Raw genomic sequence first — 17,026 nt, 5'->3', positions numbered from 1 at the left:
TTCTCTACCGCCCCAGCCGATGCCAGCAGCACATTTGCACATGTGGAGTGCCACCTCCTTCCCATGACCTACTCTCTGGCTCCAGGGCACTTAATGTTGGCTAAAGATGAACTTCTCGGTGCTTTTGTACCACTTAGAAGTCTTCAGGCACTCAGCTGTGTTCTGAAGGAGACTCCTGTCTTGAGAGTTTTCTCTTCATTGACTTCCTAGGGGAGGGCAGGTCAGTAGACCTAAGGTCTACATGTTGTATATTTTAAAACCTAAAAGTAGGTTTTCAGAGACTTCTCACCTACTCCTGAACTAATTTCCCTTTGCTACAGCTTCTGAAAGCCCTCGAGCTAGTGATAGCTGATGAAGACAACATTGGGTAAGAATACCGAGCGCCTGAAAGAGCATGAGGGTGACGTGGGGGAAAAGTCTTAACTTCAGGCCAACTCATCCTCAGAACTATGACCTGTAGCCCTAACATAGTTCCAGTTTTCGGGGATCTTTATTATCGATGACAGTAGTTATCACAATTACAAGTGAGGTGTTGGGATGGGTGTTGTATTCAACAGGATCTCCGAAAATATTTCTGGGGGTCAGGGACAGGCTGAGGATATTTTTAATGTTTGGGGTCTTTTGTTCTCTCCACAAATGGAAATACAAAGGGTGCCAAAAAATGTATACACATTTTAAGAAAGGAAAACATTTAAACCTGTAGTAATATATACCGATAACAAAAGATGAACACAAGTCACCTTTGACTTCTGCAATTACAAGAGGTGCTCAAAGTGGTTCCCATCAGCGTCCAGGCACTTCTGATTACGACAAACCACTGCTTGAGCAATGCTGACCTAAGTGTCCACTTGTCTACATTTTTTTTGGCACCCCCGGTATCTGTGCCAACCTGAAGACGGTGTTTCTTGTTCTTCCCCCAATTAGCAGAGCTGGTTCCTAGAGGTTGTCTGGGAGAGTGACCTAGTTAGGGTATCTGGGGAGGAAGGAAAGGAATCTGACAATCCAGGGATCTACCAGATCAAGGGCCAGTCCGAGCTCAGAATGCATTCTGAGGCTGGAATCTTATTTTTAGATGTAATAACTGGCAGCAACCAGGACAACTAATGGCAGACAGTGGAACCGTCCAAGTGAACTAGGTCCATAGCCATCGCATTCCCTGTAGCCCTCTGGTGATTTGGGCCATGGGCTGTGGGGATCTGTTAGGTAAGTGAAACCAACAGAGCCCTTAGTGGTGTGGTGTGTGACAGTGATAGAGGGTAAGCTGACAACTGAAGGGGCTTCAGACGCACAGCTGGTTTTCCCCGAAGGGCAATTACTGAGGTCTGGACTGACTGGGAAGCTTAAGAGCGAGCACAAAAGCTTATAAAAAAAAGGCAGAGTGAAATGCCCCAAAGTCTCAAGGTGCTGAGGTGATGAAGACGATAGCAAGGAGGGTTGAGGACATACAAGGTCTCCGGGGTAGCACGGTGGGGCTGTTCCTCTACAGAAAACATGGTAAACTGGAAAAATTAAGGACGATAACCTAATTTTATAGATGAAGCAACTGAGACTTGCAAAGATGGAGAAATGTGCTAGAGCTTCCACAGCTCCCTTTATAAACGTGACAGCGCGAGATGCCCAGGTCACACAGCCTTGTATTACAATGTCAGGGGCCTGTGGAATAACAGTGGTCTTCTCACTTTTAACACACACACACACACACACACACACACACAATCAGAAAATACTTGCCCAGGAAAAACATTTTCATGGATCTATAGGTCTAATTGTTTATACTCAGCTTTCAATCCCTAGTTGATGAAACTGGACCCAGGAACATATAAGTAATAATTAACATCACAATGACAATGTATTTAGTAATGATCTGGATAATGTTTGGCTGTTACAAGATAATCTTCACGTGAGTAGAGCCTGGCTCGTTCCCCCTATATTCCCTGCCACACAGAACAGTCAGTAAATACTTGTTGAATTAATGGATAAAGTCATTATAAACAACTAACTTTTACCGATATTCTTTAGTTCCAAGTGTATTCCTCACCAAACCTTTACTAGGGCTGCAACGAAGCAACAAAACCACAGATTTGGGAAGGACGTTATTGGATTTGAATACCAGCTCCATCACTTACCTAACATGAAACAGACAATTTTAAAAATCTCTTTGAGCCTCATTATCCTATTTTAAAAAATGGAGACTATAACATTACATATAGAGCTTTTGGATAATTGTGTGTGTGTGTGTGTGTGTGTGTGTGTGTGTGTGTAGAGAGAGAGGGAGAGGGACAGGGGCAGAGAGAGACTGACTAAGCTCAGTGTCTAAGAAGTAACTCAATGTGAATTCCTCCTTCTCCAATCCTTGGATCACTTACACCAAAATCACATGGAGAACTTGTAAAGAATCTCTAGGCATAGGGATAGGGTACAGGAATCTTCCCTTTCCCCACAAATTTCCTACGTAATTCTTACCCAACCACTAAAGAAGCAAAGTAAACACTTAGTTCAAAATCTGAAGAATCATCTCCTGGACGATCAGTGATTGGCTCAGGCCCTAAATTAGTTTTCTTAGGAGTCCACAGTCTCAGAACAGGGAGCAGAGTGACTGGTGTGAGAGCAACGGTAAATGCTTTCAAACTTGGAAATGAGGAACTCAATAATAGCACAGTCTCTACAAATGGGGGAAGGACAGTATTGGGGGGGCGTGGAGAAGGGAGAGAAAGAGGCACATGTATTGTTTGAGAAAGGATACTCAATATTTTAATGTTATGTTTAGGGAAAACCCCACTATTTTCCTGCCAGACTGGAGCGCAACGCTCAGTGATAACTGACGGGCAGGGCTGTGCATTAGGGAAACTCCATCTTTGGCATCTTCAGAGATTCTCAAGCTCACGGGAAAGATGAAACCAACTGGTGTTTCAGGTCATTAGCTCTGGGACATGAAAATTATCTATCATAATGTCTTAATGTGGTTCATTAAGTCTTAAGGCTGCGTGTCACGTGTCCAAAATATCACACACCTAAGTTTGTTTAGCGCTTAGGCCAGGCCAGCCATTTTGGATAAAAGGATTGGCGTAAAGAATGATGACACAACAAAAATGATCACAAGATTACACTGTTACAAACACTTTAGAGAAAGTACATGGGACAGGGAAGGGCACCGAGGGTCCAAGGTTCTAGCATTTTTTTGGCCATAGAACTTCGTGCCCTTTGAATCAAGTCACGTTACCTCTGTGGGCCTCAATTTTCTCAGCTCTAAAACGAGAGTAATAAGTAGATGACCTACCTCTAAGTTTCTTTGACCCCAGCACTGTCTGTACTTTGATGAAGTTTAAACAGTTTGTGTCAGGCAGTGAGATAGCAGGTAGGATCCACCTGCCATTCCAAATACTGACAAAAGGGCATCGTCACAACGGTTCAACTTTCAATTACTGGCCCTTGGCCCTCAAAGAACAAATGGGTCTCCTCGCCCTCTCCCCTGGCTGCCCCTAGTTTCTGGAAAGATGGCAAAGGTCTCAGAGCTTTATGATATCACTTGGGAAGAAATGTGCTCACATGAGAACAAGGAAAGAAGAAAAATCCTGGAAGAGTGAGCAAATGGTATTAGTTGACCAGTTAATTCATGAATATGATTCTAAGCTCGGAGACATTTGAGAAATATGCCAACGGGGGTTGGCCGCAGCCCTGGGCTATGGTCAGTCAGCCTCGGCATTGTTTTGCCTTCAAGAGTTGAAGTTTCCTGGCAGTCACAGAGATAAGCCCAATCTGAAGCCACAGAGAGAGAGAAAGATGCTGTACAGCTATGTGACCCAATTTTACAAGATCCAACGGACACCACTGCAAGAAAACATAAACTTGACACTCAAAAAACTCCCTGGGGACATGTAGAAGCTGTTCAGGATTAACATGAATGAGTTTTAGAATAATTGTTGGAGACCAAGAAGCCTGGCAAGAACACAGCTACACAAAGAAAGAAGCCTCTTGTTTAGAGGAATTGATGGTGACAAATCCACATACTTACCAGTCAGACTAGGGATACTGTCAGCAGGACGCGGAAGTGAAATATAACCAAGGGAGACTTGGAAATCTTGGCCTTTCAGGAAAGTATTTTTGCACAGGCATTGAAACTGTTCAACATAAATACGAGAGCTGTGTTTGGGCTCAAGTGTATGCAAGTTGTATCGCTTCTGATGCAAAGGCAAGCACAAAAGTGGAAGGAAAATACCACCATGAATATGTTCATTGGGCAGCTAATCAAATAACAGTTTATCCGTTTGCAAGTCACAATAAAAATGAAACCAAACACTCTCTTTGAGTTGGTGGAAGCAGTGGGGATGGCTCAGTCTTACATGTCAAAAGCTTCTGATTTCACAAGGGCTCAGGTGAAGGTACTGGCCGATCATTTACTAAGCGCTCAATGTTATTTATACTAAATCTCTGCTAACGAGGCAGCTGTGTGTACGTGCATGTGCGTGCATGCGTGGGGGGTGTGTGTGTGTGAGAGAGAGAATGATTTAAGGCCATTTTATTTATGCCCAAGAACGAATGCTCTCAAACTCCCTGTGTTAGCAAGAATGACCTAATTTAATGGCTTAATTGGTTCAGGTCTCAGGATAATCACCCATCAAATTCTTACTAAATTGTTTTGTATGTTATTTCTAAAGAGAATTGCACTCTTAGCCATGCTGAGATTGTCAGTTATGATACAGAATTATCCAGGGCCATTCAGTCTTGTCACACACAGTGGTTTTGGCGTTTCCCTTACACAATGTCCCTTCTACAAACTGCAGACCAGAAGCTGAGACTTCTGAAAGCAACATCAAAAGAGCCTCGGAAGAAGGCTGTTATCAGGGATTCTTAAATACGGGGTACAACATCCCAGTGTAAGCTAATACCATTTGTCACACTGTACAGGGGCCTGCAACTTGCACAAGGATTTCCACCACTCTTTTACCCAGAAGCAGATGATTTTGTGAAAGTGGATTATTTCCCCCAAGATCCACAAAACATGAATTAATTACTAGGGTGAAATGGACCAAAAGAACTAATCAAGTTGTTGTTGGTGTTCTCTTTTTCATGTGCATGTGAGAAAGTCCCTTTTCTTTTCAATATACCTGGACTTCTCAATTTAACAGTGTCTAGTTGTACAAACTGGAATGACACATTCTTTAAATGGCATTTTGCGTCAACTGAGACTTTGGATTAGTGGAAATCTTATTACAGATTGTAAACTAGTTAATCATCAAGAAAATTTAAGAATAATGATTCTATAGAAAATAATATGTATTGATTGGTCTACAAAACCACTCAACACAATATAACAATGGTTAAATAATGGGAAATGCCTTTATTAAACTCCTTTACTTCTCATGATCTTGTAGTTACTTTCAAATATTCAGTAAGAATCGTTACTCTTCCTACCAGAACACAATCAGATAGTATGGTATTGTAACCATAACCATGACATACATCTCGTTAAATCCGGTGTGCAAGCCCATTACAAGGAGTAACAGCCATATTTCACCTATAGAAAGGAGTCACCTATAGAAAGGAAAATGGCCTCTTACCTGGTGTATGGCTTATGGAATCCCGGACTTACACATACTTGTAGAAAGATGTCCCTTCCTAGAGACCAGCAACAATGACACACACAGGGAGGGATTTTAGGGGAAAAGGACGCACACAATTCCAGATGTCGCAGGTAAACCCTGGTAGAGGCAGGCTGGATACTTATCAGTTCTTGAGCTCAGTAAAACTGATAAGAGAATAAAATATTTCTTGCACCCTCCAAAATAAATTACCACCCTTGAGGCTCCACAAAGCTTCCAGAAAGAAGTCAACTCTCAGGCCTCAGTATCTAGTTATATTAACTATATATTGACAAGTATGTTTAAGGGCATTAATCAACATTTCTCTTTACAGCTATGCAAATAAAACTTGCCAAATAAAGTAAAATTTCAAAATAAGTGCACTGAACCAGAGAATTGCTAAGCATTCAGGGGAACGAAACCACGCTTAATAGGTGGAAATTTGACTCCAGGGAAAAACCAAGCTAGTAAAATGGACATCGTGCCCTCTCGCCATTATGAATAAACATGGACACCATGCTCTACAGTTAAGAAAAATAAACACATATAAAGCCTGAGGTAAACAAAAAATAACAAGGTCATCCTATTTAGCTTTGGGCCCCCCAAAAGACGAAAACTTACATCTTTCTTGTAAGCCTGGACTCTAACAGAAACAACCTTAGTGTTTATTCCTTCTAGACTTACTACAGAGCACAGAGTTTTTCCACACTTACTATGGAGTTCTTCTACAGAGTTCAGCTTTCCCTCTTCCGTTTTTTCTTTAAGTATATTACCTGGATTATACGACGTGTATATCACATGTATAGCAAATGGATTCCTTTCCTATTCAACAGGTTATAATATTAATAGGTTATAATAGTAAAAGTAATTGCAAAGCGCAATTACTTTTGCACCAACCTAATACATTACACTTATTGTTCTTTTTGATGCTGCAATGGTCTTTAATTTGACCAGGGGACCTCTTCAAGCTGGCTTCTGTGATCTTTTGACATGTCCCTACTAATCTTGGGGCACAGCAAGATATTCCAGGCTTACCTTATACTTTTGTTCCCCCAACTCCAAAGCAGGATTTCTACAAGGAATCCTAATTTAATGGAAAATGGCATTTAGAAACCAAGCACTAACTGTGCTCACTGCTGCTGGGGTATCACTGCTTCTAGACCCCACTGATGGGTATCACGAGTCGATATGGAGATCTCCAACGCCAATCCAACACCGCTGGGTTTTTCCTCAGCTCCTCTCATTTCATATTTTCGTCGTCGTCCCCCAAGCTTCCTGACAGTATCGACATTTTTATTAATTTGCTCTATCCTACAATACACATAAAACAGCTTCACAATTATTATACTTATTCCACCACCAATAGTAAACCCACTAAGTTCTATTAATAGATGACCTTGAGATATACCCCACCATGGATGTACAGACAAGCAGTGCCTTCAAAACGTACTTGAATTAATTATATAGTATTTGATTATCTTATCATGTGATATATAATTACATTCATTTGTCCTGCTTGTTTTTCAGGGGTTTTTTTGGTGTGTTTGTTTTCTTATTGGGGAACAGTGTGTTTCTCTGGGGCCCATCAGCTCCAAGTCGTTGTCCTTCAATCTAGTTGTGGAGAGTGCAGTTCACTGGCCCATGCGGGAATCGAACCGGCAACCCTGTTGTTCAGAGCTTGCGCTCTAACCAACCGAGCCATTCGGCTGCCCTGTTTTTGTTTTAAGGTTAGCTTTTTCATTCTTTTGGAATATATAAAACACCGACATGGTTTGAAAAATAAAAACTGTATTAAAATACACTTAGAGAAAAGCCCCTCCCATATCTGTATCGCAGACTCCATTCTCATATATCCCTAAATAAAAACATTTGGTTATTTTCTGGCCTGTACTTCCTGCAAAACAAGCATATCTGCTTCTCCTTTTCCTTACATAAAAGATAGCATACTGTGTACACACTCTTTTGCACTCTGCTTTTTTTTCCGTACAGAAAACAACTTATGGAAATAATTCCATATGGGCTCACAGAGATATTCCTTACATTTATGGCTGCAAAGTACTCCGTTGTGTATGTGTAGTAACTGGTCATCCTTAAATGTGGGAATTGGGGTCCAACCCTTAGGAAATCATTAACTCTTGTGACCAAATCCTCATTTCACCAAGCACAGACAAGTCTTAAGAGGGGGAAGGTGGCTTTGAAAGCCATTTAGAGGAGAGTGAGAGGGTGGGATAGACCCCAGAAGAAGCCACCTATGGAATGCTGCACAGCCTAGGCCTAAACCTCCTTCCTCTGTCAGCTGGCCCCAGGGCAGCTCCAGCTTTATGCCCTGGGGTCTCCTGGGAGCTCTCTCCCCAAAGAGGCTCCCCAACCCCAATTAAACTGCCTCTGCATTGACATTTGAAGCATCTTTCATTTCTTTCTCATTTTCTTCCTTTCTTTTTTTAAACATAAGGAACACATGAATATATTCTTTGTAAGTTACGTGATGAAAGACTGCACAGGGGAAAAATTCATCCTCTCCCCACACGAACTTCCCTAAGAGTAACTAACCCCTGTTAACAGGATGTGAAGCACAGCTGTGGCTCGTTTATAATCCTCCACTGAATCTGACTTCAGCGTAAGGGGCAAAAGCTGCCTCCTCTCTCCCTTGCCACACAATGAGGCTAAGACCCCGCTTTCCTACTCCAGTGGCCAGACGCTCAGATGGTGGGTTGTGCACAGATGGGGGCGGGGGAGTTTCGGCGAGTCGCTGCGCCACTGGACGTTTAAAAATCAGAATGCTGGCTTATGAGCTTTCTTGTTGGACTTCTAATTTCAAGGTTCTGAGTATCGGCCAACATTCTGAAAAATTTCGGCATCCGCAGCTCCCCGCCCGGCGACCATCACTGTGCGCCGTACCCTACGTAGCCAAGAGGGGGCGCTAGGGGTGGGAACCATCGCTTTTTCGCACGAGGAGCGCAGTGCAGGTGGCTCGGTTTCCCGGGGTTCGACCCGTCTGCGCAGCGAGCGCCGAAGTCGAGGTTCTTTACTGCGGTCGCCCGGGCCCCCGACGGTCGTAGGCGGCAGAGGCCCGCGCTGGCCAGGCCTTGAGCACTGGCTGTGCACGCAGCTCGGCTGCTCTGTCCCTCCCACTAAGACCCCCAAAGGGTCCTGACCCCAGAAGCGGTCGGGCTTCTCCCCTAGATGGGAAACGTTCCCTCAACTTCCTGGCGGACGGAGCCGCCCGTCCCGACGTCCCGAGAGCCTGACCGGTGTGCGGGAGGAGGAGGGTAGCGACGCAGGTGAAAAAGCCGGGAGGAGGAGGAAGACGAGGAGACGGTGAGAAAAGGGGTGGGAAATGGGATAGGAAGGGTAACCCAAGAAGTCCCACGTCCTGTTCTGAGGACATCAGAGCCCCCAGGGCGATGAGAAGAGGGCTGCTGAGAAGGAAAGGCGTATTTTTTCTTTCCTGGCAGGAATTTTCCCTCAGAGCAGGAACCTCCAACCAGACAGCAGGTGGATTGGGAGAAGGCCTGATAACCCTTCCCTGTCTCTTATCCCCAGATGGAGTCGATCTCCTCCCCAAAGGACAAACCTAAAGGGACCGGCCTGGAGAACGTGAGTCCAGGACTCCAGGCGTCGCGCAAGAGCAGCCCTCGCCCCGCCTGCGCTGTCCTCCTCTCGGGAGTCGAGTCCCCAACACCGGGTTTTCAGGGTGGCGCGGCCCACGCGGACATGGCAAGCAGACCCAATACCACCCGGTCGGCAGGGTCACACCCCCCTTCTCCTCCATCCTCGGGGGGTAAAAAAACAGGGTACCGTCCACTGAGGAATGCGCATTCCCAGACACCCTACCAGAAACCTCACTCTGCAGCTCCAAGCGACCCCGCGACAACACCCACTCATAGGTTCTTTTGATGGTAGAAAATAATATAGACCCGTGCGCCTCATGCTTTTTAAGCAGCACTAGTACTAGTGATGACCAGCTAATGAATTGGAAACATTCATGACACTATTACAAAAGTCAGGTAAAACGACAACAGATGTACTCACCACTTGCTGAACGAAAAGTCAGGTGGGTTTTTGACTTGACGTTTCACGAAATCGAAAATCGGTGTCTTTACTCATTTTTACCACTGAAGGATGTGCGCATAGAACGCTTACGAATATATCGGATCGTACTAAAGTTGTTAACTTGTCTTTCTTTCCACCGGAGAACATCAGGGGAGAGCGCGAACGCAGTCCCCACTACCACAAATTATGCAGTCGAGTTTCCCACATTTGGGGAAATCGCAGGGGTCAGCACATCCGGAGTGCAATGGATAAGCCTCGCCCTGGGAAAACCACCTTCGTGATCATGGTATCTCCCCTGCCAGGTAAGTATGAGTTGGAATCATTCCGCCCCACCACAGCTTTATACGCTCTACACTGTACACTCATGGTCACTTTGTCCGCCGCCGCCGCTGCCTCCCCTCTCACAATTCTCAGTGCCTCTTCTTTAACAACCCTCCCAGCTCCTTCATACAATTCTATCTAATAAAATTCAAGCAACATCTCTGGACCACTTCCACAACCCGGGCTAGTCTATCGCGGGGAAATCATACCCCTACGTTGTTAGATTAACATAAGGCATGCCCCATTCATGACGTATTGGGCCGTTCTTGTGCTCCACCCACGTCCCGCCCCCGATCTTCCCAGCTGGCCAATGGGCGGGCCGGCTGCTCTGGAGGGGCAGGGACGTTATGATCCCCGCCCACTCACGACGCCCAGGCATCCGCGGCGTCAGAAAGACACAAGTGTCCTACCTGCTTGAGTTCTTGCCTTTTATCCTGGGTTACAAACCGAAGAAAGGAATTCTAGAATCGTGTGTTATACCCATCCAAAATTTATTTAAGTAAAGACAGAAGTTGTAAAACAAGGCGTACAAATTATACCATTTATATGAACAAAGTAAAACTATGTATGTGTGATGTATGTAAACACATAGATTCAGGGTTGTAGCTCAAAGTACTACTTGGTGCACATTCTTCCGACTTCATTCTCATAGTATCCCAGGGATTAAAAAAAAAGAAGCTGAGGTATTTGCTTGCAGGGCGAGTTTTTTTTTATTTTCTCTAATGGATTGGGGAGGAGGAAGTTGCTCTCCGACTGTGTCTTCAGACCAAAGAGCAGGACGTGAAGTAACTGGATCCTTGAGGGTGCCCTTGGGTTGAGGAGGAAGATGACTGATTCTTCCGGAGAATCACGGAGGTGACGAAGTGAAGTCAAGCACCTTCCAGGGAGAACCTTTCTTCCTCCCTCCCTTAGCCTAGCTGATTTAGTCTGTTTAAGCCATCTAGGCTATGGTACTTTGTCATAGCTGCCTGAGCTAAGACGGGGTTATTTAGCCATTGGCCTAAGCAGCTTCTGCTACGTGGGTATTTCCAGGATCTGCCCCAGTTTTGTTCATTTCCTGAAATTGGCACTCACAACCTGCTTCCCCCCTTTTCAGGCTGATCTGTGACTTTAGAATGAAGACCGATCACCTGGTTGATAATTTCATAGCATCATTTACCACATGTAAGAATGACCTGGACCAAGGATCTCCTTGGAGTTTTGAACAAATTTGACGTCTTCACACATAACAACCTAGAATGACCTGGAACAGCTGGATTCATATTCGGCAGGGTGATCCCAGGACCCCATGTGTTCTGCACTCCTTTGTCTCTTGGGAGATTTCTGTGCTTTGGATTTTCCAGAACCACAAGAGCAGGGTTTGGCTGTTGTTGACGGGCCTGTAGCTAGCTCTGGGGAATCCCAGTGAAAAAGGAAAGAATCTCAAGAATCAAAAGTGGGAGACTGTTCTCGTGGGAGGAAAGGATGAGAGAGGAGGGTAGGGTGTGTGAGTCCAGGATGCGGTGAGGGGAGTTCCAGAAAGAGCAGCTGCCATTCGGGGCCACAAACTAGAACCACGTGAGTCTTCAGGCTCCCGTCCTCCTCCTCCTCATGCGGCCTCCCAGGCTCTCTGCGCCCTTCCTCCCCTTTGGCCTTTTTGTTGTTATTGTTACCACTCCTCCCCCCTCTCTCTGCTCCTCCTGTACCCGCCTTCCCGACTCGCTACCTCCCAAAAAAGCAGGCCAACACAGGAAAGAGCTGCCCCATCTCAGAGGAAGATGAGGGAGTATGTTCCACCAGCGGGAGAAACGGGAACACATTTCTCTCTGGCCAGACCTGGTTTGGAGGAGACGGAGTAAGGTGGCTTCACCTGAGGAGCTCAGCCTCCACAGCCAACCCCTCTCATCCCCCACTCCGAGACCGAAGCACCGCGGGACTTAGGCCAACCCCGGGGATATGGGAGCAAAAGTCAGGAACCCCTGGACACTCACGGCTAACATCTGGCCCGCAAGATCCGGGATACGGTGGCTGTCCGGTGCCTGCTTCTTTACCAGGCAAGTTCCAAGGGAAGGATCACGGCGCCCCCTCGTGGGCCTGCAGGGGCGGCGCGCAAGGATCCCTTCGTTAGTCTAGGGCCGGTCCAAAGAAAACCAGCTCATGGGCCCCACTTAGACCTGATTGAAAGGTCACAAAGGTTAGTGGGATCCCAGGTGCGTAGACTCCGCCACCACCTTCCCTTTTTCCACCACGCTCTCTTCCCCTGGATGAGCTTTCTACAATCAAAGTTGGCCTTTGGGAAGGAGAAAAAAAGCCACACGTGAAAACCAAAAACAACGAATCTAAATTTTATGGTCCCCAGTGGAGCACTGCCAGGGTTCTGATTTGGCTTTTGTCTTGATTTGCTGTTCTCGATTGTGCCTTGAGGTAGCGTCTTAATTTTACTGACCTGTTGAAATTGGCAAAGATACCTTTTTAGTTCCAATATTAGTCGGCACCTGAGTTAATAGTGTTATGGTGGAGAGAATAATGCTCCCCTTCCTCTGTTCTAATCCCCAGAATTTGTGAATATGCTGTATTGCATAGCAAAATGGACCTCGCAGATGTCGTTACAGTAATGACCTTGAGATGAGATTACCCTGGATTATCCAGGTGGGCCCTATGCAATTACGAGGGGCCTTAAAAATGGAAGATGTAGAAAAGGAGATCAGAATGATGAGATGGGAGAAGGGCTCTACCTGTGGCTGTTGTGAAGATGGAGGAAGGGGACATAAGCCAAGGAATGTAGGTGGCCTCTAACAGCCGTAAAAGGCAAAGAAACAGATCATCCCCGAGAGACCCCAGAAGGTAAGGCAGCCCTTCTGACACCTTCACTTTAGTCCTGTGTGGTCCTTGTCGGACTCCTAACCTACAGAACTGCAAGATAATAAATCTGTCTTCTTTTACGTCACTAAGTTTATGGGAACTTGTTATGACAGCAAGAGAAAGCCTAGGCAAGTGTCTAGCTCATTCACTTTAGCAGCAATAAGATCAGAGGGATATAATCCACAACCATTCTGCAGGTTGTCTGTCTTTGGTTGTCAGATCAAGAGATATTTTTACATGTTTCAAGTTTTAAGTGTTACATTAGGTAGCTACCATTTTTTCCTTTTCTGTTCTTTTCTATAGGACTCTCACCCAATTCTCCCCACAGGCCTCAACATGGTAAATTGGGAGACATTGGTGGTTATACCGCCTGATTTTTTTGTTTTGTTTTTAAGAGTGGGCTCTGTTTTTGTCACATGGAGGGAAAGAATATAATTTGCAAAAAATATTAAGTATTGTGGAATCCTCTCAAAGACATGTTTTTGTTGTTGTTGTTGTGTTTTTTTGCAACAATTTTTAAGACACAGAACTACTTTTTGACATTTCGCAAAGGGTGAACTACAAGAATAGCTTTTAAGTCTTTTCCCCAAGAGTAATTTGTGACTGGCTCCTGATCAGATCTGAGATTCATATGTCATGTGTTGTTGCTTTCATAAACGTTATATACATAAAATGATATTTGAGTTCTCCATTGGTTAGAGACTATACTGTCAATGCCCACCAGCCCTGGCAGCACAGGGACGAGGGAAGAATTACTGGGATGATGGAATAACCACAGGGAAAGAGGTCCTCAAGTTTTGCTACTTTGTCGTTAAGTAATACTTAAGTTTTGCTGATTTTTCATCCATTCTGCTGATTTTGCCAGTGAGTTCCTCTGTGTTGACAGCCAAAGGCACTCATGGAAATACTTCAACAAGCGAGTGAGAAAGCGGATACTGAGAGTCACACCGTCTATTATACTATGAAAGTAACGCTGAAAGTAACAAATGAGTCTGTTGGTGCATCTTTTTGTTACTGTTGGTGGTGGTGGTTGTGGTGACAGTGGTTGAGTTTTTGTTGTTGCTGCTTTAATTTTTTAACTGTTTCTAGGAAATAATTGTGGACTGATAGCTTCATCTTAATTCTGGATGCCAAAGTACTTAACTAAGGACTTTCCCCAAGGAATATTTTAAGATCTTTATGTCAACATTTATCGGATGACTTATACACTTTTCAATGAAAGTTTGTTCTTAATTAAAGTAAAATAAATTTCTAGTTTTGAGTCAATGTTACAGAACAATGTTTTCCAAACAGTGGTCTGCAGCCCAGCTGCCTAAGAATCACCTGGGGTGCTCCAGTGAAAAATGCAGCGTGTAGGGCCCCACACCAACTAAATCTCTTGCAACTGGAGCCCAGGAAGTAGCTTCTATAATCTCCACAGCTGATTCTAAGGCACCTCAAATTTAAGAACCACTCCATATTTTTAGATTGGGGAGTCTTACAAAATAACGAAGAAGGAAAATCTTTTTCTTTTAAACGTAGACTTCCACCATGAGACTATGAGCTTCTCAAACAACAGTTTGTCTTTTCTGTTCTTACACACTCAGCCTAGAGACTGGGGCAGACGTGGGAAACAAAGCAGGCGGAGAAAAACTTTTTATTTCTTTATGCACATTATGCTTTAATAGCCACCAGAAAACTGTTTCATTTTCTCTCACAGACCCTGTCCACCAGTTATGTTGGCTTTCAACATAGTGCTGTAGCAACATATATAAATATGTATCATACATTTATACACACGTACACACATTCTAAAGCACTGTGAAGACACAGACTAGGCTTTTGCACAACTGGGGGCCTCGCACATGCCACCTAAAAAGGATCAGTAGTTTGCTTTACACAAGACTTTCAATGGGCTTGGTCTGGCCATGAGTCCCCACTTCTCTAGAGAGAAGTTACGATGCTAAAACGGGACAGCGTGTTTAGAGTGAGGACAGTACCCATTGGCGATCCTAAAAGAACAAACACAGAAGGTGCTAGGCTAAGCAGGAGATGGTATCTGGGAAGTCACCGCTTTCACTGTGTGGCTTCAAAGAACGCAGGTGCTGCCGTGTAGGCTGCCGTCCAGCCTGACTAGGACCCGGCCGAGCTGGCCCCGGGTCCCATGTGGATCTGTGAGTAATGCTGGCCAAGCCCCAGTGCCCAGCAGGACACCGCTGCTCAGTCGTGTGCTTTTCGACCTGCCGAGAGGCTCCAGTGTTGGGACCACGTGGCCCCCTGCGTGGCAAGCAGGGTCCTGTTTCCCCTGAGCTGACATCTGAGGAGAGCTGCCGAGGTGAGCTGTGCTAGTTCCCGGCCCTGGGGCGGTTAGAAGCAGTGTCACAGGTCCTCTACAAACTACGCGTTTTGCTTCGTGCCGGGCTAGGTGGACCTTTCCAGAAGAGCGGGAAAGGCTCTCTGCCATTCGGCCTGCCTGACCAGGCCACTTCTCTGGCTCCTTCTAGATCCTCCAGCGGGTGAGGAGTAGGGCCGAGATCTCCTCAGCAGATAGTTAGCTGCGTGAAAGGGGGGCAGGCCCACCCCTCTTGCTGTTTTAAGGACCTCTGGTGGCTTCGTTTCTTGCATGGCTCCTGGAAGGCAAGGGTCACAAGACTGGCACGCCTGGCAGAGCCCTTAGGGATTTCACCTGAAGACAAAAATAAAACAAAGTAAGCCTCTATTTTCAGGCCCTGCTGGTGCCGGCTGAGGCTGGAGCGACAGCTGAGTGGTGCCAGAAGCCAGGAGCATAAGAAGAGCCTGTTAAGAGGATGAGCTGAGCAGATGCGCCGCAGTCTGGGGGGCAACTGGTGCCACCAGGTTAGAGGAAAGCTTCCCCGCGCGTGTGCGAGACCCCTGCTCAAAACCCCTGCACACCAGTGGTGGAGTCCGACCACTGGGGACCTGAACGCTCCAATTCACTCGGGAGCAAAATCGTGGCTTTTGTGATCTCTTTTGGGGACAAGAAGGGCTTTGTAGGACACGTGCACATATAGAAACAGCCTGTTGTAGGAAGGAGGGGCGATTTTGCAGGGAAGTCCCCCATCAGGTTTATGTCCCATTCACTCACTGAAAAGGGAAAGGGGCCAGGTCAGCAGCAGGGACCTCAGAGGTCATCTGGGTCTAGTGCCACCTCTTCTAGACGAGGGGCAGCGGGCTCACAGAGAGTGAGGGGCCAGCCAAAGCCACAGAAGCAGTGGGTGACAAGCCCGGGATTAGAACTCAGGCCTCAGGACGTTTCCAATGGCCAAGAGAAAGCAGAGAGGAAACTTCCAAACTGGGAGAAGCCAGCGGGTACGTGAGGCGGTTGGGTTACCTTTGCTGGGACAGGAATAAGGCTTTACAGAGGCAATCTTGTGAGTGTTCTTCTAAAAAGGCTCAGGAAAGAAAGGAAGCATCAGAGAAAAACAAAAGGGAATTAGCAAAAAAAAGAAAAGAGAGAGAGAGTTCCATCAGGGCCCAACCCATTTTCACATGGTGGGGTCAACATTCTCAGGCACAATTAGGAACTTTCCAAGGAATATGCTCTGTTGCTTATGGCAAAGCTTTAAAATCCAGGTGAAAAGATTTAGTTTCTGATTTTTAAGCCATTTCTAACATCTCAAGGTTTTCTTTAAAGTACTTGCTAGGGAATGTGTCAAATTAAGTGTTTTAAATAAATGTAGAAAATGTCTGCCATATGTATAAACTCTTTCCCTTTAAGTTTCGTTCTTTATTTATTATCAAATTCTCTTGTAGGTCAGTAAGACCCAACGTTTTTCTTTTGTGGTATTGCTTCACAGAAAAAGATGTATCAAAAGAAAATTTCTGGTTTTGGCCCAATAGTGTGCAATGAAATCAATTTGTTAGGTTGTGTCTTGCTTATATTTTTTTCATAAAGTAGTACAGAAAACACCAGAACACGTGACCGGCCTCAGCACCCCTTCACGGAAAGCAAATTCAGAGGCCGGCTGCCGTGTGTCCTCTGACTTCCGGAATCAACTGAATTGCATTTTTCCAATGTCCTGACTTGGCAGAAAAGGAGGGATAATTGGAGTAAAGACGGGAGATGATGGCATGTGAGAGTGAGCTGAGATGTTGGGGAGGGAGCGACTTTTGGGGGGTGAAGCTGAGGGAAGGAGCAGGATGCTTCTGGAGGACCTGCGCTCCTACGAGTAGGCCAGAAACTCGTCTTCTGGGAGGTCAGAGCAGGTGAAGATCACCTGTAGACTCTGATG

The 17,026-nt window shown here is 45.6% G+C and overlaps 1 protein-coding gene, 1 non-coding gene and 1 pseudogene across 51 annotated transcripts in view; 1 reads left to right on the top strand and 2 right to left on the bottom strand.

The window, feature by feature from the left end:
• The first annotated feature begins 3,494 nt into the window (after positions 1-3,494).
• LOC109436022 (ER membrane protein complex subunit 2) lies at positions 3,495-4,306 on the top strand (annotated as a pseudogene).
• Positions 4,307-9,779: 5,473 nt separating this feature from the next.
• On the bottom strand, positions 9,780-9,942 carry LOC141568762 (U1 spliceosomal RNA). The gene has a single exon (XR_012491959.1). It is a non-coding gene; the product is annotated as a U1 spliceosomal RNA (small nuclear RNA).
• Positions 9,943-14,427: 4,485 nt separating this feature from the next.
• The window catches only part of PDE4DIP (phosphodiesterase 4D interacting protein), a 176,731-nt gene continuing 174,132 nt past the window's right edge, over positions 14,428-17,026 (bottom strand). For 20 of the 50 annotated variants that reach the window (XM_019714221.2, XM_019714216.2, XM_074318443.1 and 17 more), the window contains 2 exons: positions 16,126-16,177; positions 14,428-15,459 (listed from right to left, as the gene is read on the bottom strand). In XM_019714221.2, the coding sequence (XP_019569780.2) occupies positions 15,314-15,459; positions 16,126-16,177 (198 nt within the window). In that variant the 3' untranslated portion in view covers positions 14,428-15,313. Of the gene's footprint in view, positions 15,460-16,125; positions 16,187-17,026 lie in introns of all 50 variants that reach the window. The other 30 variants (XM_074318453.1, XM_074318440.1, XM_019714232.2 and 27 more) reach the window with 3 other exon arrangements.

Source organism: Rhinolophus sinicus, linkage group LG14 (assembly GCF_036562045.2).
Source record: "Rhinolophus sinicus isolate RSC01 linkage group LG14, ASM3656204v1, whole genome shotgun sequence".
Lineage (NCBI taxonomy): Eukaryota > Metazoa > Chordata > Mammalia > Chiroptera > Rhinolophidae > Rhinolophus > Rhinolophus sinicus.
The sequence above is the reverse complement of the archived record's forward strand: the minus strand, read 5'-3'. Positions and strand labels throughout refer to the sequence as shown.